The sequence below is a fragment of the Rhipicephalus microplus genome, chromosome X (genome assembly GCF_043290135.1).
Source record: "Rhipicephalus microplus isolate Deutch F79 chromosome X, USDA_Rmic, whole genome shotgun sequence".
Classification (NCBI taxonomy): Eukaryota; Metazoa; Arthropoda; class Arachnida; order Ixodida; family Ixodidae; genus Rhipicephalus; species Rhipicephalus microplus.
The window spans coordinates 45327793-45351309 of NC_134710.1; the positions used below are offsets into that span (position 1 = coordinate 45327793).

At 44.5% G+C, this 23517-nt stretch overlaps 1 protein-coding gene across 2 annotated transcripts in view; it reads right to left on the reverse strand.

Annotated features, from left to right (window-relative positions):
* LOC119175883 (uncharacterized) overlaps positions 1-23517 on the reverse strand; it is a 766025-nt gene that overhangs the window by 160901 nt on the left and 581607 nt on the right. For both annotated transcript variants that reach the window (XM_075876430.1, XM_075876431.1), the window contains one exon: positions 19822-19884. In XM_075876430.1, the coding sequence (XP_075732545.1) occupies positions 19822-19884 (63 nt within the window). The remainder of the gene's footprint in view (positions 1-19821; positions 19885-23517) is intronic.

Genomic DNA, 23517 nt, shown 5'->3' on the forward strand with positions numbered 1-23517 from the left:
GAAATTTTCGCCATCCGACATTCACTACTTGTGCTGGTGCAAGGTTGAAGTGGACTCGCGGTGCTGAGTAACTGCGCGGCATATGACTGCCGCAGCGTTTACGGTCACGATGAGGTCGCGTTTCACAAGTTTCCTCGGGATCAGATATATGGCTGCAATATGGGCCGCTGCAGCTAAAAGAAAATCCTTCAAACCTACGAGATGAATTGCGCTGTGGCGGTCGCGCATCTGCCGATATTCGAGGCCGCAGCAGCACTCCTCCTCTTTTCCCATTTGCATGCAGTGCGTGCATAAGCACGTATGGGGAAAACACGTGTACAAAGTTATCAGCATGCATAATCTAAATCAGCTATTCTACACGACAGCCACATGCTTCTAGCGCAGCTAATATACCGTTTGTATTTCAACACATCATCACTGTAGTAATTAGCAGAGTTTTGAAAAGGCGATGATAATATAAAAAACAGAACTGCAATATATGAACCGAACTATTCTTGCGCAATTTTCAGCGCAGTTCAGAGCACATATCACCACTGCTGCAAGAGCGGTACTCTCTGGTTCTTTTTTATCGCGGTAGCATAGTGACTCATCGCATGCGACTTGCCCGCTGCGAAGTACAATACTGACTGCTTTAACAACGCTGGACTCTGAGCTGTGAAATCCACGAACAGGTGATGTTTCTGGACGCAGCCCGCACCTGGCGCGGATCATGCCAATACGCGGCCAAAAGTGCTTGCCGGTGCTTCTGTTACTTATCGAATTTTATATCCACTGATAAGCGTATGATTTGTGACAGTTTACTACAGTGAAATTAAGCACTGACATGCTACTTATATCTACCAGTCTGTTTCTGACGCGGGTGAAGGTGAGTGGTTGGTACTCGCTTTTCTGTGCCGCTTCAGCCGTCGCCCTTAAAGTGGCGACCGGCTCGAACATGTACGGATGTATACGGCGAACTCGGTCCGACTTTCACAGGTCGCTATACTTACAGCAACTACATCCGATTTCAACCCCCGCCGCGGTGGTCTAGTGTCTAAGGTACTCAGCTGCTGACCCGAAGGTCGCAGAATCGAATCCCGGCTGCGGCGGCTACATTTCCGATGGAGCCGGAAAGGTTGTAGGCCCATGTGCTCAGATTTGGGCACACGTTAAAGAACCCCGGGTGGTCGAAATTTCCGGAGCCCTCCATTACGGCGTCTTTCATAATCATATGGTGGTTTCGGGACGTTAAACCCCACTTCTCAATCAATGATTTTGACAAATAATTACGGCATTAACTGCCGGCGATCGCAGTCAGCTGTCCTTACCTTCCTGACAGTGACGTCATGGAGCTTCGCCCAATCACAGCGGCGGTGAGACACGTGATGGCGGCCGCGGCATTTGCTGGTTGTTTTTGGCGAAATAAAGTTATATGCGTTGGTTTATGAAAATCTGCGACTTGATTTATGAGTTAGCCGCACGAAATCACGTATCATTGCACCATAATTTCCTTTTTTTAAACTGTTTCAATGTCCCTTTAAGGGAACCTGGCCGTGAAATAAACGCATAAGTTTTTCTGGGGGGGGGGGGGGGGGTCGAACCTCTTTATGGTTTATGGCAGTCCATTCCTCCGGCGCTTCAAGCTCAGCATATCCACAGACTGACAGACGGATGGATGCTTCACCCCACTCGTCATCATTCACTCCGTGGACTTGCTGTGATTTTGTTTTTGTTTTTGTATGATTGATTTGAGTGCATTTTGTGGGATCGTTCATCCCCCAGCACATGAATTAGCATGTCGGCCGAATAGCCACACAAACGTCTCCAGTTTTTGGCTAAAATATTTCGCTTTACTTCTCATCAGCACTTATCCTTGATTTAAACGCCACCTACGCCACATTATTTTTTTCGCACTTCGACTTTGTTCAAGACGAGCGGCGCATCGTTTCGCTGTTCTAATTCGATCGCTACTTTGGAAGTTCACAATGAGAGGTCACGCATGCTGCCGGTGACAGGCGACTACGTAGCGAAGTTATAGTTGATCCATAAATCGCAACTATATGAACTTCTTTTTTCAATGGTATCGTAGCTCCAGCTGGCATAAAAATGAGGGATACAATTTGGATGCTTGAATGCATGTGAGGACGCATGTGTAAGAATCGTAACAATCCAATATTACTTTAGAATATATGGTTTTCACTCGGAAGCAGTTTTAAGACCAATATAAAAATAGCACCTAGGTTGACAATTCTTTTTCCATGGTGTAGTACTTAGCAGCAAAAGATATTTTAACGATTTCCCCCAAAAAAATGTTTTCTTCCCACGACAGAGCTCCTTTCTTGATGTACGCCAGATCGATTGTCAAGGAGGTGGGGCATTGCACTTGTACAACATCATTTGTGAGGTGCCATGTTGGTCCTCTTATGATTTTGTATTAAAGCGAGTAGACAAGCCGTAGGGACATTAAACTGGCTGTCTATTTTGAATGTTAGGTGAGATCTTAAAAACTCACTAGTAGAATGCTTGGCTGGCATGCAGGGTACCCGGGTTCAAATCCCATTGTGTCCTTGGCGTCTTTTTAATTTGCTGAGTTTTTTTTTTCTTATTTCGTGCGATAGTGGTTGCGGACACCGGACAACTACTGCGCCCACTTGAACCTTGTTGTGATCTCATAACTGTTTTCGCTGTAAAAATAAATCAGAAGAAATTTTGGAGCGCACCACCGGAATTTGAACATGCAATATTTTGCTCCACAGTGCACGGCGTAAACAACTAAGCCACGACCCATCCGCTTTTCGTAATGCTAACGGCAAGCTATTTATATACGCCATTTACCGTCGGCGGAACGCATCTGCGAGATTGCTCGAAGAGAGCGCTTTAAAGCAACGCTCCTGTAGATCTTGCCTCACTTTGAAAACTACTCTTCAGACGCGCACTAAGAGGTGCCCCCTTTCTGTACCTATATACTCGAAATGTTTAGCGTCGGATAAAGAAAGCATTGAACGTCACAGAAAGACACAGAGGGGTCACTCCAAGAACTGCACTTTTCTAAAAAGAAAAAAAAAACGTTATGTAAGAGCGTTGGGTTGTAGCACGCTGCTCAATCACGAAGTAACAACTGAGATATTCGTTTGTTCGTGATCGTCCTGGGTGTATACCTCTGACTTCTTTTCGAACGTCCTTCCTTGTGTTTGAGCAGCGTGCCATTGAGCTGTGACCATTGTTAGTTCGGGATCGTCCAGTGTGCGTTCTTTTCATGCGTCCTTTGCGCTTGAGCGGTGCGCTGAAAGTATCGACTTGCTTGCCGTTCTTCGTGTCACATTCTAATTTCTTGCTATCGCATTCATCGCTTGGCCATTGCGACGAAACTGAGCTTTAAATTGGGTGGGTATGTAGCAATATTCCATTGGGAGCCAAATGTTTTTTAGGCACACCCAGAATAGAAACTCACGAGAAAACTAGCCCCAGTTTTTATAATAGCTCTGGCAAACAAGGGGTGCACTGAAGCTCTGAAGTTAGCGCAACAACCGATGCATTTCATGGAAAATTCGGGCAACGTATAGCGTGAAACTGGTGAACTCAAAATTTGTTCCAAGTGTATAAGGCTTGTTATAGATCGGTTGTGGTTCGCAACTGACATTGTGAGCCATAAAGCAACTAGCCGAAAATAATCTGTATCCCCTTACTACGACCCTCTCGTGAGCTATATAAACCACTCTGGTTTGTCAGTGGTCTAATCGTTTAACATTTTCACAGAGTAATTTCCATATAAAATGGCTGCTGCACGAAATGGCCCCTTGCGAATGCGATACCACGAACTTGTATTCTTTAGAACTGAGAGCTGGGAGAGTTGGTATATTGCATATGTACGAAAAAGCAACGCAAAAAACACCATAAACAAGAAAGCTACACGAGGTGGGCGCAGTTTCGTGCTGTCGTTAGCGTGTATACTTATATTCATGGTGAAATAATTTCTACTGCCGAGCAAAGCGTGGCAAGACACTCAGTGGTTGAGCTTGAGTGCGCTAAAACACTTGTGCTACAGCGTTTTTCACAATTATTACTGTCCATGCAGAAAAGCTGCACCTATCCTGTCGAACTTCATTCTAGCGAGTTCATTTTAACGACTCTGCCTTGTATGCTCCGAGTCGAGTGAGAATTTACGGAGCACAGAAGGTAGGCATCAAGCGGGACATCCATCTAGTTTTGAGTAAAGGTCGTCTGTAGAACTGAATCAACAGTTATTGTGTGTATTTCAACATAGTGAGCAGTTTAGCGAAATTCGTTAAGCGATAGAGCATCTCCCCTTACACATATGTTTCAGATAGGATGTTTTCTTGTCTATTGGAATGATTGAAAACCAAACCACCAGACACCTCAAACACAAGAACACTAACGTATAGTTGAACAAAGTATTATCTTTACATGTATGAAAAAAATTGACCGCAGTTATATAGAGAAGAACTATATTTGCCTCTCGCAAGTTTAGAGCCGTAGAGCACCGTCAAGAAGCATGCTAAAGTGCAGACAAACTTTAACAACTTCAACGAGATAATTTTAACCGGTCGGTTCATTTAACCCTCCTGCATTGCCACCTTTATCTATTCTTTCCGGGGACAGAACTGTGAAACGACGCATACCAGTCGAGCTCCGCTTTGTCAGCCTATATTACTCGGTCATCTGATGGACGCCGTTCTGTCGCATTAATCGCGCCGCACGCGTCAGCGGTTTTTCAATTTCCACGGCGGGGATTTCGCGGCGACACGGCGCTGCGCGAAGCGTGTTCGTCTGGAGTGGTCTCAACTGCCGACGGTCTGGCAAGCACCGCTCCTCTCACACTCATCCCGGGGAACGAGCGGGATAATTTGGCGATAATACGGGATGAACTGCAGTGGTACCCGGAGTGTAGTGCGCAATGCGGAACTCGCCGGTTGGATGTATAGCGAAGGAAGGACGCGTAATGAGCGTCATGCTCAACACCACGCGAATGAGTCTCTTGGGAGAAGTCTGCCTTGACTTATATACGAGGTAGATTGCGCAGTTGTAGTGTTATGCCAAGACGACTCCCCGTGTGCTAAGAAAGAAGTCGCAATGATTCATTCTCTATAGGTAAATGTCAGTGAAAACTGTAGTGATTCACCCCTGTCATGTGGAGAACCTAATGAACAGCTTTAAAACACTTCATGTGCAATTTGGTCGAGTTCACAGCGCAGGACGGCGGCTGCCACTTCGCACTGAGTGCCCTTGCGATACATTTCGTTCTAAGGGGACGGAAGCAAAGCGATATTAACATGAGCTCGCCGTAGCGGCAGCAGCAGGTGTAATCGTGCCTCGATCGTCACCACCGCGTGGGCTTCTTCACTCAGCGGTCGCTTGGTAAACAATCGGCGTTCCTGGGCTGTCTCGGACGCTCCCTTACGCCGGTTAATGCCGTGGCGCTTTCCTTTATCCTGACGAGTGGCCGACAAGCCCGATCTGCAAACCTTGTCGCCTACGGATGTGTCAACACCGCGGCGGCGATGCCTCCCGCCCTAAACCGGGGCGTTGTTTATACGCACCGCCAAAAAAGGCAACTCGATCTGCCGAGATGCCGAAAGTCAGGGTCGCGCGCAGCCGGTTTCGCGCGCGCCTCTTCCGATGCGAGTCCGACCCGCTGCACTTGCACGCTTTCTTTCTCTTTTTTTTCGCTCTCTCTTTCTTTGCTCTTTTGTCCGGCGTCACTCATTTCCCGCGTGGTGCCGCGCGACCTTGTCATCACGGAGTGGGCGGTGGCGCGATACAATTGCGCTCTCTCGCATTAGAAACGAACATCTACGTCGTCCATACCGTTGTCTCAATGGCCGAAATAGATTAAGCACCAGCAGCCTAGCGACTTCGAAACAGCCAATAGCGCCACTCCGTGGTGTAAGCAACACGCTTATATGTTGTCATTGTAAGAGGCATTGGGAAGAATGGGAACGAGAAGGGGAAGAGGGAATCACTCACCCGCTCCTCCCGCTGATTTGGGGAAAGTCAAACACCGGCACAGGGGAGGATAGGATGGGCCGTGGCTGCGCCACCATATTGCGGACCGAGTTGGCGTATAGTGGGCTGGCATAACGTGCTATACTCGTGGTGCGCCACCGAATAGTATAGGGCGGTCGTCCGGAAAGAAGGGATGTCCTCCGTGTCTTTTTGTTCGCCACGTGCTCAGACCAGGCGCGGCCATTGGGGTCCAGGCCTCGGCCATCCGCGAAAACGAAGAGCGGAAAGTGGACTTTATGTGCTGCGCGTGGTCGAGACCTGAGGGTGCCTTGGCGTGTCCAGCCGTAATCAAGGAAAATCCACGGGGACCCCTCCCGCGTCTAACACAACGAGGCTGCCGTCCTTTCTTAGAAGCGCAAACGAGCAGGCTCGCACGTTACGGGACGTGGAATCGCCTTCGCGCCCTGGCGACACATTGCACACGAGCTGCCTGCGTGCGGCCTCCATCGACGAATGTTGCCGCCTTTTTTTCTTTTGCGAGGGAAGGGCGCTGAGCTGGGAGAACCGCGCCCCAGGAACCACCCGCGTCAATCATGCGTCGCGCCGGCTCCGTTTTCCTGGCTGCGAAAAGTGCACGCTGACATTTCGGTCGTCCCACGGTCCTTGCCCGAAGCACCGACGGGGTGAATAGATCTCACGAATGCATAGCAGCAAACACATTATGCAACCAGCGCTGCCACGCGCTAAACACATATGTGTGTAACACTTGAGTAGCCACGCCTTTTAAGTCTTATATAATGTTACCATCGCCAATTTCGCAAACATTTCTGAGGGCACAACTTTCTGAAAATTAGTGGTCATAAAATGTGGTCAGCAGTGTTTGAGGGTAACATTAGCGAAAATGCATTACTAACAAAAAGCCATCGTATTTGTAAAGAAAAAAAGTATCCATTACAATTTCTCGTGGTTATCCATTTTACATCTAATTTTAATTTCCTTAACGTCTTCACAAACCATACACTTGAAAAGACAACGTTACTGGGATACAACGTAAGCGCTGTTACATGTCCGATAGAACTTTGCACTTCTCTCCTCACACAAAGCGCTGATGTGCGCTGACTTTATTCTGTTGGTTGCGTTGGCAGACTATTTAGATCACTCAGTTCTTATATACCAGTGCGCAAATTTTGCACCGCACTACGTCTTCCTCTACTTCAATATGCGTCCGTGATCTAGGATGAATGAAAGAATTTAATTTTTGAGGGCTACCTGTTTGCCATAACAATAATTAAAATCAGCATTGTTGCTGACGGATTTATAAATGTCAGTGAAAATGGCATTTCTCAATCCAACAATGACTACACGGGTTCAAAAAAAATATCTACGAATATAGAGCCACCACTTTGGCAGAACTGCCTATGGGTCTCGCTTGAACACAAATAAATTATTCTTACTGCCCTCACTTCACTGCCGACTAAATCATACTGGTGTGCTATTTCTTTTCAAGTTCATTCACGGTATCTTATCCTGCCCAGAACGCCTTAATGTATTACTTTTTCTAACCCACGCCAAAACAACCAAAGAGCATAGACCGTTAGTTCCATATATACCCACCTGCCTCTGTCAACATTCTTCCTTCACCCACCTCTCAGTCTTCAATGTCCTGCAGGACTTTGGCGAGGTTACGCTAAACTACTGTGCAGGGTAAGGTTCCATGTCGCATTTACCTATGCATACGCGTTCCGTGTAGGAATCGCCGACACTGCAGCTTGTGACCACTGCGGCAGTGACGAAACAACTCAGCATATTCTGTGCTAACGTCCGCAATACTGCTTGCGGAGACAGTCACTTAAATTTGCAATGCACTCGATCAACTGGACGACCAAACTCCTTCGGCAGAAAGAATCCTGTGCCATAGATAGGGCTTAACGTGACAGAAGAAGACTGTTCAACCGGTTTCTCCGAACGACTCTGGTCGGAACGTCCTGAATATGTGTGTATGCGTGCGTTTCTATATCTCTCTATCTGTCCTCTTTCCCATCTGTATTTTCCCACCCATGTGCAGGGTAGCAAATCGGTTCCTCTACCAGGTTATCCTCCCTGCCTTTTTCTTTCGACCTATTTCTCTCTCAACCGTTTGCATGCTACAGCCCCTCCTCTTCAAAGTTCTTTCTTTTTGATCACGATGATTTTTTATTGCTCACAGTCGCTTTTCCTCGAAGCTCTTCACTTATTTAACAAAGTCGCCCACGACCTACAAACAGTGTTCTTGTTTGTCTTTCAGCTTACCTCGCACATTGCCGTATGCGATTTTATTTACCATATTGCCCTTCTTTATTTGCAGTTTTACGTCATAGTGTTTCGATCCGTCCTGTTTCTCGACATTTTTTTTTTGTTTCTACACTGTTGCCCTTCTTTGCTGGTATTTTCTGCAGCACGCTCCAATTATTGCATTGTTCATTGCTATTGATGTTTTCTCGTGCACCAAGAAGTAATGTTTTCTCTTTGCACGAAGAACTTATTGCTACGTAAGAGAGTGAGATACTTTATCGGAAGGCAGAGAAGTACTTTAATATTGTTGCAACGTAAAGCATCGATGTATACAATGCACGCATTTACAGTACATTATTTGCTAAGCTGCACCTATTTTTTATTTTATCTTTACTTTTTATTCCACTTATCTTTTCTTTTCTCGCAAAAGCCACTCACTGTATTGTTCGTATTCGGAAATATTCGAAATATATTTTTCTCATTAGCACATGACTTTCATTATTAAAATTCATTTCGAAGTATACCAGTTTGATATTCGCTTAACTCTAATAAGAAACTCGGTTTTTATTAGGAATCGCAAGCAGGCGACAAATAATTAGTTCAAGTGTGAAACATAAAGCCGACATGCTCCGCTAAAGTACGTGTGCGCCATTCAGTTTTCAATATGCGCACACATTCACGTGACGTGATCGGTTGTTGGGGTATAGCGAGAACGTTCCTCTTGATTGCGAAACGCGCGCAAAACAACATTTGTATTTTTCCACGGAGATAGCTGACAGGAAGCTGCTGAGACACGAGAGTGATGTTCAGACGCGGCGAACCAAGAGGCCGAGGTTCACATTTGCATACTGATAGGTATCGACTGAAGGAACGTCCCTGTGGCGACGACTACCCGAGGCAGCACATCGCGGCGTCTCCCAGCGGCCGCCTTGTTACGGAGAGAATTGTCGCGCTGACGTCTGAAGCTAAGCGCCCATGCTTTACAGCTGCGCTCCCGCCCATGCGATCGACGCAGCAGGGTTCGAAGTAAACACCCCGAGGGGCCAGAAAGAAAAAAAAAATAATCTTGTTTCTTCGCCTTTTTTTTTTATCTCGCATGACACGCAAGAGGTGCGTGGCGGCGCTATGCACAGAGTCGAGGCATGGATGGCAAAAACGCAGCGATGCGATTCGATGGACCTTTCGCACCTGATCCGATCTCGGAAACCAGCGGAGGCGGCACGCCGACTTATGTATAGCAACATGGCGTGCCATCGCACGTGAGACTCGGAGCCTGGACGTTCTGCAGGGCGACCTCCAGCCTGCACACGAGGTCGTCTGAGACTCCCTTACCGGCGAGATTCATTACCTGCCCGAGCACGTCCGCTGCACGAGCAAAGTACGAGGCGCGCCAGAGGCGGGAGAGAAAAAAAAAAGAAATGACAGAGAGGGTGCCCAGCTAGGTGGATGGGGATTCGCAAATTACCAAGCGCTGGCCTTGGAAGAGCGTATTACGCCGGGGCTCGTGGTTTAAAGTGGGCTAGAAAGAGACGGATCACTTTTCGCAAGGTTGCTGGAGGGTGCTTCGGTTCAGTGGACGAAAGTGTGCACAGTTTAAAACTAGCAAGAGTGGGCCTGTCGGCCCGAGCTGAAGTTGACGCTCAGCGAGAGCGGGGAATCCAAGGAAAGCGAGGAGCCGCCTGGCAACAGTGGCCTCAAGTTGCAACGCCAGAAGTTGGTGTCGCCTTATTTCAACTTTAATTAGCCACGATGCTGTCCGCAGATGGGGCGATTTCCGAAGGCTTTCATTCAAGAACACTGCGTGTGAGAGCAGAGTAAAGAGGACTACGTTTTTCTCTCACTGTGGAGGTCTCTTAGGGCGTCAAAGAGCAGAATGCGGAACACGAGAAATGAAAGAACCACAGAACCAAGCTATGTTCAATATTCCATATTTTTTAACAATGTTCCAAGCAGTCCGAACGCTAAAGTCTCGCCGTGATTTACAGACTGTTCGAAAAGCGCTGATCGGTTAAGGCCTTACGATGGTTCGTTCTTAGATGTAAATAAAGCTTGCGGCTATAGACCTGGTGTGGGCTGACTTTCGACAGAATACAGGAACAAAGTGACAGTTTTGCGAGTTACGGACGCACATGTCTTAACTTGCTAATTCTGTTTGCTTGCTAGACTGCGTGCGGAGGCTCGCGATGGCCTGATGACCGTTTGCCCCGGAATCTATAAGATTCCTGAGCTCATGGCACAGAATTGTTCACAAGTAAATACTTTTTTCTGAGTATCTGGTAGTATACCCTCTGGTAGTATGCTCTTAGGGCGAGGGAGCTGTGCAATGCTTTCGTTGATGCCCCGCCATCTGCCACTATTCATTACATCTAGAAAGCAATCCTGCTGCAATGCGCAGCAGCTTAATCGCATTCTCGTAATCAGCAATATCCGTAAACTAGACAGCTTGGTTTATTACCACAGCCAACTTATTTTCCTCGCGAAACAGTTACTCTAACTAGAGCATAAGTAAAAAGTATATGCAATGTGGAAGGGGGCGGGGGATAAGGCCGAACTAATGTAGCTTTTTTTTTAATTTTCCAAGGTGCCTGCGAACCTCGCAAAGTCTTTGCAACACATGTACGAGAAACCTACCAGCATCATTAGACTCCACTTCATTGCGGCATGGTTTGCGGCTGCAGCCTTCCCACAGATTTGGAACAAGACGACATCCTGCGCTTCTCGTTTACGTTCAATAAAGCTTATGAGTGCCTCGTCTAAAGTTTCGGTTCATAGTTAAAATGACTGATCAAGGTAGAAGCGCTATAAGACGACAATACAAGAAACCTTTAGCGGCCAACGTACCTCTGAAATGGATAACAAGTGGAGGTCACAACGCCTTATCCAGTAGGAATACAAGAGCCAAACTAATAGGCATTCGCGCAGATCTCATGAGCTAGAGGGCTTTTTTCCCCTGTTTTCAAGGGCGGAACACTTTTGGAAGGGGGGGCGGGGGGCTGGCGTATGCTGTCGTCGCTTGACGTAACGCAGGCAAAACCGCATACACCAGAATCAGCTGCAGCATATTGAACAGTTTTCTTGTTCTTGGAGCGCTTGATGGTGATATTGAGACCTGCGGCTGCTGACCCGCAGGTCGCGGGTTCGAGTCCCGGCTGCGGCGGCTGCATTTCCGATGGAGGCGGAAATGTTGTAGGCCCGTGTGCTCAGATTTGGGCGCACGTTAAAGAACCCCAAGTGGTCGAAATTTCCGGAGCCCTCCACTACGGCGTCTCCCATAATCATATGGTGGTTTTGGGACGTTAAACCCGACATATCAATCAATTGATTTCTGCGTTGTGTATATATGTGTATATATGGATGGATGTATGTGTATGTGTATATGTTTGTCATGTCCTTTCTGTCTTTTTTTGTTGTTTTTGAGAGTGTTTGTTGTTCTTTGCTTAGTGCTTGAACATGTACTACCTGAATTATCGCTACTGCTACGTTGTCTTTGTTGACGTAGTTTATATATAACGTAATACTGTATTATTCTGCCAATTATTGAAATTTTGTTCTTGTATATATTTATCAAGTGTTGTTTCCCATTTTTACATGTAACGTGCCCCTCCCCTCTGTAATGTGAAAACCCTGAGGGTATAATAAATAAATAAATAAATACAAACGCAGACGAAATTATATATATATATATATATATATATATATATATATATATATATATATATATATATATATATATATATATATAGCATAGTGGACTGTTAAATATTGAGCATGTACTCGCGTCAAAGGGAAGTTTTCTTCCTCTTGTTGATTAAGCGCGGACATCACTATTATGCATGGCTAGGGAAACACGACAACGCAAACGATGTATGAATATTGAAAGAGGAAGCAATTGAGAAAGAAAGAAATAGAGAGAGAGAGAAAAGAAATAAGTAGAAGTAATGAGAAAGAAAAGTTACTAAAACTGGAAAAGTGACCAAGAAAGAAAGAGAGGAAGAAGGAAAGAAGAGCCAGAGAGGAACAAAGAAGACTGCCTAGCTACGCGTTTCATTAAGGTATGACCCCACTAGGACGAAGCTGCTGCCTTAATTTTTTTTTTTGGCCTGCTGTGCAAGTTCCTGATCTGGAGGCTAAGATCAGAAACTTCAACCGTTTCTGATCTGAAGATAAACGGCTCAGATCATGGTCGGTTATTTAAAATGCGCAGCAACAATCGAAATCTCTGCCATGTGCAGTAAAACATGTCCTGCAAGTCCCAAAGCTTGTCAGACATAAACCACTGCTCATCGGACATAAAAACTGAGGAGATAACGTGTCGAGCTGTAAACTCAAGAAAGCGGGTTCAATTCCCGGCCACGACAGTCGCATTTCTGTCGAGGTTCAATTCAAGAGAATCCCGTGTATTTTAATTTTGGTGCGCGTAAATGAACTCCAGGTGGTTAAAATTGATCCGGAATCCTCAACTACGCGGCATGCCTTTATATTATCTTACTTTTGACATAAAACCCCTGAATGTATTTAATAGAAAACACGATATTGAAGCTCGCATTTCAACGATCGTTAGTTTTTGTTCCTGATTCCTGAAATGCGGTCAACATGAAGTGGCGAAGGATGTAACAGAACCGGCGGATATTGTGGCAAAAAGGATTTGGGAGAGACGAGAAACATCTAAAAGTTCGAGTGGCAGTTCGGCTTGTGGCAGTAACTACAGAAACCAAACAACATCTATTTTGTTCGCATGTACTACTGCAGCGCCGACTGGAAATTTGAGAACATGGCTACCAGCTCAGACAGCGCATATATTCAGCTTTTTCGCAGAGGACGTGAACCGCAAACATTTCACGCCGTCACTTACGGTTTCAGTCAGCGATAATGCCCATTAAGTTTTTTTTATTGTTCAAACGCATGCTGTCATAGATACGAATGGTTATTGCGCTAGAAAGTTTTAGCAAGAGAAAATGCGAAACGATTCTCATGCCGGACACCAAAGGTGTAGCCAGAAATGTTTGCGAAGGAAAGGAAGGAGCGTTCAACCACTATTTATTTATTTATTCATTTATTTGAATAATTATTCATTTATGATATGTACTTTCAAGGCCCGAACGCACTACAGAAATGAGTGGTGTGAGCAATCGTAAGTGCAGTTTTAAAAAAAGAAACAAAAAGAAAGAAAAAATTACAGGGCATCATGTACGGTGAGCTTGAAGTCTTTTTGGTCCGTTGTACAGGCGATGGAGGCGGGAAGGTGGTTACAGGTGGCGCTTCTCTTTGGCACAAATATATCATCAAGGTCTGGTGCGACAGAATGCTAGGCCTATACTTTAAAGCGATGATCGGTCCTTGGTGATATGAAGCGAGATAGATGAAAGAGGGCACCCTTCAATAGATTATAATCATAGAAATTTGTGAAAAATGTTGAGGCGAGACAGTTTGCGGCGCAACGAAAGATCTGACAAGTTCAGGGTACTCTTCATGGATGTGTAATGATGTGAATAGTTCGATAAGATGATACGTACTGTTCAATTATGAGCGACTTCGAGAGATTGAATGATAATGGCACGAGTTGGGTCTCATGTAGCGCATGCGTACTATAATTTTGATCTGACCAACGTCCCATACAGCGTCAGCTTGAGTGACGACATGCATCAGAGAAAAAGTTACGGCGCAGATAACCAAGCATGTGGTTAGCGTCGTTAATCACATATTCAACGTGTTTATTCCAGGAAGAATTAGAAGATATGTCAACACGAAGGTATTTATAATTTTAAACAGATAGTAACAAAATGCCATTGATTAAAATAAGTACGAGGGCAGTGGGTGGTAGTGCGTCATGAAACTTGCATGCTCTTGTATTTAGATATATTAGGTGTCACGAACCGTGCGAATATGCTATCTAGGTCAGGTCAAAGGTTAAGATGATCAATGTGACTGGTTATTTTCTGGTAGAAGACGCAGTCGTCTGCGAAGAGTCATACGGTCAAAGACGAAACACAAGAAAAAAGGCCAATAATGTAAATTAAGAAAAGCAGTGGCCCTAAAATGGAGCCTTGTGGTACACCAGATGTTACTGCAGAATTTGGTGAACAAAAATGGTTAGCCGTTATGTACTGGCTGCGGTTAGAAAGAAATTCCTTAATTCATGTAAATTCACTGTGGTCGATGTTAAGTTGAGCAAGATAGAAAATGAGTGGTTTGTGTGAAATGGAGCCAAATGCTTTAGCGAAATATGCAGTCAGTATCAAATTCAAGATGTGCCTTAATATACAAGTCATTAGTAAAAAACACAACTGTGTTTCGCATGAAATTGCTTTACGGAAGCCAAGCTGATATATGCTAAGGAAGGAATGAGATCCAATGAATTCAATGAGGTGCGAGTATATGACACGTTCTAAGATTTTTACTGGAATGGATGTTAATGATATGGAACGGTAGTTATTGAGACCTTCCAGTCACAAGGCAGTGTGGACGTCTGCAAAGACTGTTCAAAAAGTTTTTACAATCAAAGAAGACTAGACTTGAGCACATTTAAAATATTTCTGGTGAAATGCAATCTGGATCAGCCGATGATGACACTTTCAAGTTTACAACCAGCCTTTCGACACCAACTGCATCAATGATGATAGAGCCCATTGACAAAAAATTGGCGCTTGTAAAGTGTTAAAATACAGTTGCAATGTTGTAATAAAAGTGTGCAATAAGGATCTTACTCAGAACAGTACAGCACTTGCTAAGAGTTAGAAGAGTTGCTTGTTGGGCAAGTTGGTACATACTTAGTCAACTACAAAAGCCACAAAACGTCAAAATCGAAAAAAGCCGAGCAGTAGAAATTGAGCCACGTCTCTGCTCTCTGTCTCTGTTTCTTCTGCTCGGCTTTTTCCGATTTCGACGTTTTGTGGCTTTTGTAGTTTACTCGCTAAGAGTGACTGGGACATCAGACTGGAATAATTCTATATATATATATATATATATATATATATATATATATATATATATATATATATATATATATATATATATATATATATATATATATATATATATACATATATATATATATATATATATATATATATATGTGTGTGTGTGTGTGTGTGTGTGTGTTCGTGCGTTGTGTTTTTCATCTTATATGTACACGATAACTTTTAGAATTTCGGGGTGAAATGCGAAAATTACCCCCCCCCCCCCCCCGCCTGGCTATGCCAATGCTAGACATATTAGCGAAGGCAACCTGCGAATGCAAAATACATACATGAGAGAAAAGCTTTCCGTGAGAGCGTTGTGTGTTCTACTTCATTCTTTGACACGCACACTTTGGCCGTTGTACTCTTAACGTTGGAATGAATGAATGAATAGATGAATGAATGAAAATGGAGGCATTTTGCGTTACTCCCTTTCTTTCGCTTTCCATGTCTTGCTGTCCCTTTTTTCATCTATTTTTGCGTTCGCTTCAATCTCTTGCTTTTATGGCTTTGTTCTCTTCTGTCTATTTCTCTCTTTCTATCTCTGCCCTTTTCTCATTGTTTCTCTTTGTACTCGTTGTCCCAGTCGTAAGAGTTGTTGCATTACGCACTGTAAAAGTAGCCGCACGAGTTCTGGGAGCCAAGGTGAAGGCAACTGAAGGACGAAGACAGGGCGTGCTGGTGAACGATGATAGTAGTTCTCTGTTCTCTCTGCACGCACTAACCGTTTAACCGTTAGCTTAAACAGCTCCACTGTTAAAAGCTATTTTACAGCACCCTTGAATGAAACTAGAAACACCGGAGCACGACAACGCAAAAGGAAGGGTGTGTAGCGTTTATATTGCAACCAACGGCAGCTAAGTTACTTTCTGGAAAATGGGCCACATTCACCACCTAAATCTACTTAAAGTTCTCTTTAAACACTATAACACAAAAAAAGTGTGTGTTTTTTTTAAACGACTGCAGCCAATGTGGGTTCTAATTATCCAAACTTCTCTCTCGTAAGTGCGTTTCTCCGTTTGTCGGTCACCTAGGCGTGAGTAGGGTTCCTCCAGTGGTGTGTGTGGGGGGGGAGGGGGTCGTGACAGCACCCTCTCCCTATTATGTCAATGTATGTGGCTGACTTCGCCCCCCCCTCTCTTTTTATGTGACTTGGAGTGGAGGCCACCCTTCCCCTCTTCAACCATTGTGCGCACGGATATATGGTAGGTTTACTTTAGCAATATTATTTCCCGCGTCGTAGTTGTCTTCAATATTCTGTAACGAACATTTTTAGCGCCACAAGTTGTTGTAAATGTGGATCCTGTTCAGTCGTAATTCACTAGACATTACGCGCCAAAATAAGGCAGTGTGCAAGGCTACTTGTAATTCGTTTGAACCAGCAGGTAGCGTCGGATGTGCGGCGACTCGCCGAATAAGCCCCGCTGCTGAGTTGGTGCCACGTACGCACGCTGCCTTGCACCGCACTTCGCCAACGCAGCACTCAGCTTCCGCCCTTTTCCCGAGCTCTGGTGCTGCCGTGACATGTGACGCCTTCGTCCACAGATCGTGTGACTTGCGTTGCAAAGGCGTAATATTAGACAGAGTATACCGGGCTTAGCGGGATACCGAACGTACCATGATAGCGGAATCGAAGTGCGCATGCACAGATACGTATGTTACCCGTGTTACCGCTTACCGTACGCGCACTATTTTTCAGATTTAACGTTACCGTGTTAGCGTAGGTGTACGTAGTGTACGTAAAACATGGCGGCACTCTCGGGCGCCCACTTCAAAGTGATTTTGGCGTATTTGTTGAAAGATTCACTTTGTTCTCGGCAAACGACTATTTCCGATGGAGGCGGAAATGTTGTAGGCCCGTGTGCTCAGATTTTGGCGCACGTTAAAGAACACCAGGTGGTCGAAATTTCCGGAAACCTCCACTACGGCGTCTCTTATAATCATATGGTTGTTTTGGGATGTTAAACCTCAAATATTGATCAATCGGCAAACGACTGTTTAAAGCGGCTTCACTTGCCTTCAGTTAGCTTCGACGTCCGAGTAATACGAATAAGTTGGTGTAGTTTTTGGGATCGCTTCCCATTTTAACCATGTCTAGGCCTAACTACAAGATCGATGTAAACAAATCAGCAACATAAACGTTTTCACGTTTGGTGCGTGGTTAATATTTGCTTTTATTATTTCTAAATGAACTTGTAACAATGCTTCGCGTGGTGACACAGGCAAACATTCTCCTTTTCTTTTCCTTTTCACTGTTCTTACTTCTCAACCCTCCGATAGGTGGCACCACAATTCCAGCTGGGGCACGTAAACAACGTAAACGCTATACCGCTAAACTATAAGACGCTGTCCACAACGAATATTTGCTGCATGGTAACGCCATTCCCTTAACCTCCACTATCACGCTAACGGTGAACATTAACTATCTATTCAGCTGAACATGCGCACGCACGAGGCTCTATTTCATACTCAACTGCCATGTCTTTGTTACGACCTAATTGGCTCCGGCGTAGCCGCGCTGTCGTAAGAATGCCGCAATGCGTCTTTAAACATTTTAATGTGCATCATCACATCCAGGCAGCTATTGTGTGCAACGTCTTCACTTGCCAGAGACTTTGTTTCTCATAGGATTTTCGTGGCGCTTTGGCAGAGAGTCCGCGTCGTGGTTGCGTACATGCCCACGTTTGATTCTAGCGTTGCTGAAAGGTCGTTTGAAGTAATAATGTACCATGCAAAAATAAACTGAGGCTTCACGGCGGGCTTGTTGGTTATTCATAGCATCTAAGGTATAGCACATCCAGGACGGGACAGAGAAGACAACACAACACATACACAGCGCTGACTTTTAACAATGAATTGTTGAAACGAATTGTTGAAAGTTAGCGCTCTGTATGCGTTTTGTGTTCTCTTCTTTGTCCCGTCTTGCACTTTACCTCAGATAACAAAAATCAAATGTACCAGATTTGCACATCTCGTATTAAGCCTGATAAAATTAACAACTGCCTTTTTTTTACTATTTCTTCGCTTTCTCTTCTCCCTATTTCTTTTATAAGTATTAAGTACCGGTTGCCTTTTATTTCTTTCCTTCTTTTTTTCTTTCCTCTATTTTCTATATTTTTTTCTCTCTTCAGTTTCTCGCTGTCTGTTTCTTTTTCTCCCTTTCTCTGTTTTATTTACTTCTCTATTTTTTATTGTTGCTCTGGTTTTTTCTTTTTCATTTTCTTTCTTTCTTTTTCTTTCTATGTTTTCCCCTATCTTTTTCTGCGCTCCTTTCTCTCCCTCTCTTCGATTCATCTTTCAATATCTTTCTTCACCTCCCCCTCCCCCCATCTCTCTAACATGTTTCACATGCTTCACTTCACCGAATAGAGTTTTTGTTTGACAATTGATTCACTCTTGGAATACTCAGTAGTAGAGCTTGGCGAATTTTTATGCTACCTACGCAGCAGTGGTTTTGGGTTTTTGTGGACACTAAAGCATCGACTCTCGACTTCAACAACCCAGCTATTAGGAGAATTGCTGCCCCTAATTGAGCGTAGATGCAAGCATGAAATGACCAACTCCAAATCAGCTAGACTGGCTAAATATGAAGAACAGCTGCAATCTGAAAGCGGGTATATTGCACTTTCGCAACGCCATTGTTTCTTGCTTTGTTGTGAAAAATTAGGCTTTGCGTGGCATTTGCCAAAAAATCTGTAAGTTATTTTAAATGACTGATTCTTCAGCTTTGTTTCAAATTCCCCGCCCGAAGATATGTGAAATGTTCTAAACGCACAAATTGTCTCGTCACTGACAAGCGGCACACCAGCCGCTAAGTGTCACTGGCAAAATTGTGAGTGCGCAGAAGGCACACCAAAATGGTAAAATACTTGAGGACATTGTTTATCGGCGAGTTACAACACACAGAAAGCACTGTATTTGACAGCGGAAGGGTTCGGCGTAAGAGCAATACTGTACAAATAACTCCATAGCTGTCTATGAGTGAGCATCTATAACTCATTCATTAATCACGACGCCATTGCTTTCACGTTACGTTGTCTACAGAAACTTAATTATTTCCGCCAAGTTATGGATGACGTCTAGTGCGATAAATGGAAATTTCTACTCTCGTTGTTCTTAGGTATACGTGAAAGGCAGAGGTGTACGTACGAACTCTCACTGGCAGATCCATCAGCAAATATGAGCGCGTTACGTCTTTCTGTCGTCTCATGGGTGTCACTGGAATGCAGCCTTTTGTTCGTTGTTTACGATCATTCGCTAGCGTGCGATGACGAGCGTTGTACGGGCACAGCATAAGACTCGTTGCGTCGCCACTCGTGAAACCGTACGACGATGGTGAAGACGGATGAGGGTTGACAGTTTCATTATGGAAAGCAGTCATCTGGTTGGTTCAAGGACACCACATAAAGCGAGATTTCGCTTTTTTCCGGCGGTATAGTGTGGGCGTACAGTCGTTCGAGAGAAGCACTAAATAGCAGTAAGATAGACTCCTCCTTCAAGTTCATTGAAACGATGTTTTAGTGTACGATAGCCATACCTCGCTTAGCTTGAGAGCCATACGGCGATTTTTTTTCTTCAGTGTAGCGGGTAATCTGTGAAAATAGTGATCACTTACGACATAAGGCAGATGGAACAAAACCCGATGACTCACCTTGCTGTACTCATCGTGGATCGCCTCGAGATCATTGGGTTTGATGTCGTCTTTCTCCAGTTCCTAGAAGGAAATAAAAATAGGCGAATATTTTGTGTAACTTATGGTCAGTGTGAAAGCGCTCAACCGTGCAACTGCATACGACAATGCTCTAATCGCTATACAAAACATGTTAGCAGGTTATTAACGATGAAAGCGACATCATGATTTTCATCATTTTAATAATCATTAGCCTAATTATATGCGCCCACTAGCGGGCAAAGGCCTCTCTCACGTTGTGCCAAATCAAGCCGCTACTGCGCTTTCTGCCGCCACGTTATACTTGCACACATTCTTAATTCCCTCTGCCCATTCAATTTTCTATGTACCTCTCACCCATGAGCAATCTCTTGAAATCTAGTCAATTACCTTTAAAGACCACCGCTATAGGCGAATGCCGGTAAGATGACGCTCTTACACACCTTCCGCACACTATATACCACTCATGAATTAAGAATGCTTGCCGAACGTGTTCCACACCTTTCTTATTCTTCTAGTTATTCCACTCATGGTTAGGCTCCGCGGTTATAACTTGTTCTAAGTAGACATATTCCTCTACAACTTCCAGAGTCTCGCCACCTATCACAAGGCACTGTTCTCTGCAGAAAGTGTTGCACATTAATTTTGTGCATATTAATTTTCAGGCCCAATCTTCTACTTTTCGTGTCCAGTTCAGTAATCACGAGCTTAATTCGTCCCCTGAGTTACTCATAAAAGCAATGTCCTCAGCGAATCGCACGTTACTAAGGTACTCTTTATTAACTCTTATCTCTAACTCTTCCCGATCAAGGGCCGGCCCTAAGCACATTATGTAAACACGCGGTGAATTGCATTGGGGAGATCATGTCTTCCTGTTTTATATGCTTATTTACTGAAACTCTGTCACTTTTTTTATGAAGCACTATGGTGGCTGTGAATCGGCTGTAGTTTTTTCCAGTATGTTAATATAGACTTCGTCGATGCCCTGAGTCTGCACTGTCTGCATGATGCATGAGTGCTGATATATCGAACGAATCAAATGCATTCTCGTAATCTATGAAGGCTATATTAAAGGGTTGGTTGTATTCTGCTCATTTATCTATCCTCTCATTGGCAGTGTGAATAACAATGTAAATATTAGCTAATTATTTTTCAATCTCTTGTACACAACAGACAGTAAGCTGATTGGCCTATAATTATTGGTACCTTCCCCGTCTGGTGCCCTCACCGTCAAGAGACACTTCGTATACAGGGGAGCCAGTTTTTCTAACACAATCTCTCTACCATCTTTCAAGAGGTCTGATGTTACCTTATACTCACCAGCGGCTTTGCCTCTCTGCATTCACGCTATAGGGCTTTCTTTACTTCCCCTGTCGTTTACTGGTGGGATGCCCGATTCCTCTGGGTATTACTGCTTTTTACATTATTATCTTCGTTGTTCAGCATGCTGTACATATCTCTGTAGAACTCCTCCGCTACATCAACTGTTGTATACCCACAGTTGTGACGTGGCCTTTCTCGTCCCTTAATGAATACAACTGATTTTTGCCTATGTTCAGTTTCGCCTTCCAAGCTTTGAGGCTTCTCTCGCTCCTTACAACGTGCTTAAATCTCTGTGTGTTATATTTTCTTATGTCAGCTACCTTACGCTTATTGATTAACTTCTGAAGCCCCGCCAGTTCTATTTTGTTTGTTGCATCTGAGGTCTTTACAGTAAGATGTCTTTTAATGAGGCTTTTCACCTTCTGGGATAGCTTTCTAGTGTCCTGTCTAATAAGTCTATACCCTGACTTCTATCGCACACTTCTTAATGATACTAGTTAGATTAACCTGAAATAGCTTGCCAATGTCTTGCCTAGTGACTGTTCCCCCGACTTCCGTTGTGCACTCTTTTATGATACTAGTAAGTTTATTGTTCACTGTATCAACGCTAACGTCGGTTACCTCGTTTAGAGCCTCGAATCTATTCTGAAGCGAAACTGAATTCTTGTACTTTCCCTCTAACCACTAGCCTTCTTGCGTATCAGTTTATGCCTTGCTTTTTCAAATCTAGGTGAATACGAGATCTCACCATTCTATGGTCACTGCATCGGATCTTGCCAACTGCTTCTACATCCTGTACAATGCCTGGACGTGCACACAGAATTAAGTCTATTTCAGTTTTAGTTTCGCCATTAGCACTTCGCCACGTCCACTTACCTCTCTTCTGAAGAATGTTTTCAAGATCCATAAATTAAGTTCTACGAACTCTACTAATAACTCCCCTCTGGTATTTTTAGAGCCGATGCCGTATTCCTCTACTGCATGGTCCCCGGCCTCTTCCTTGGCTACTTTGGCATTCAAATCACCCATCAGAATAGTTCACTGTGGCTTTACTTTATTGATGGCTAACTTTACATCTTCATAGAGGCGTTCAACTAAATGATCATTGTGACTCGATGTAGGGGCGTAGGCCTGTACTGCCTTCATGTTGTACCTCTTATTAAACTTAACTGCGACACTTGCCTCCCTCCCAGTAATGCAATGTATAGAGAGAATTATTTTATTTGACCCACCACTAGTTCTCTTCTGTCAACTAAGTCATGAAAGCATTGGACGCGTTCGTTCTTCACCAGTGTATAAGTCTCATATTTTAAACTTTCAGTCATGGTGTGTACAAATGTACACTATCGCGCTTCAAGTTTTCTATCGCGTTTTATTTGTACATGACTGTACATTAAGTATGCGAATCGAGCCCCGCCGCGGTGGTCTAGTGGCTAAGGTACTCGGCTGCTGACCCGCAGGGTGCGGGTTTGAATCCCGGCTGCGGCGGCTGCATTTCCGATGCAGGCGTAAATGTTGTAGACCCGATTGCTCAGATTTGGGTGCACGTTAAAGAACCCCAAATGATCTAAATTTCCGGAGCCCTCCTTTACGGCATCTGTCAATCATATGGTGGTTTTGGGACGTTAAACCCCACATATCAATGAACTAATTATTTCGTGAGTGGCTCTGAGCGATCTCCACGGGTTTCGCCGACCATACCATTTGCTCGATCGTGCTGTATCGACAGGCCCGAAACGATGGTGGTAGCTCTGCGATAAACACGCTTCGCTATCGGCCACAAAAGTGATGACCGCCGTGACTGCTTACCACTGTCATGAACCGGTGCGAGCGAAGCGTATCGTTCGTACGTGGAACGTTAGAGCGCACCAGAATCACGGCGCGTGCAGGCGCACCAGGGGGTTTGTCACATGATATTTTCGAAGACGATATTCTTTTTGGGGGTACTTTGACGCATAGGTTTTGGTTTGCTTGTACATTTGTCTGTTTGTCCGACGCGTATAAATACTCCAAATGGCATTAAACGATACCCCAAACGGCCAACCCCATCCACAGCACCCATCAATATTCCTCAAGTTTCAGCAAGTTTTGAGCGTTCATACTTGTGCGATTCTCAATTAAAAAGCAATTATCGCGCATATCTGAGGCACTATAACAACACGTCAATATTTTGTATTTGTGTCGTTTTACTAAGAAGGCATACATAATTATTTCTGAAGACCGTAGCGTTTACCACGCTGCGCTGACAATGCAATGCGATGCTCAAAAGGGCAAGTGTTTCTAACGCTTTGCTAAAACGATGCGGTGGTGGCCACATGCCCATCGCTTCGCGTTCTACACCTTACCGCCTCCAAG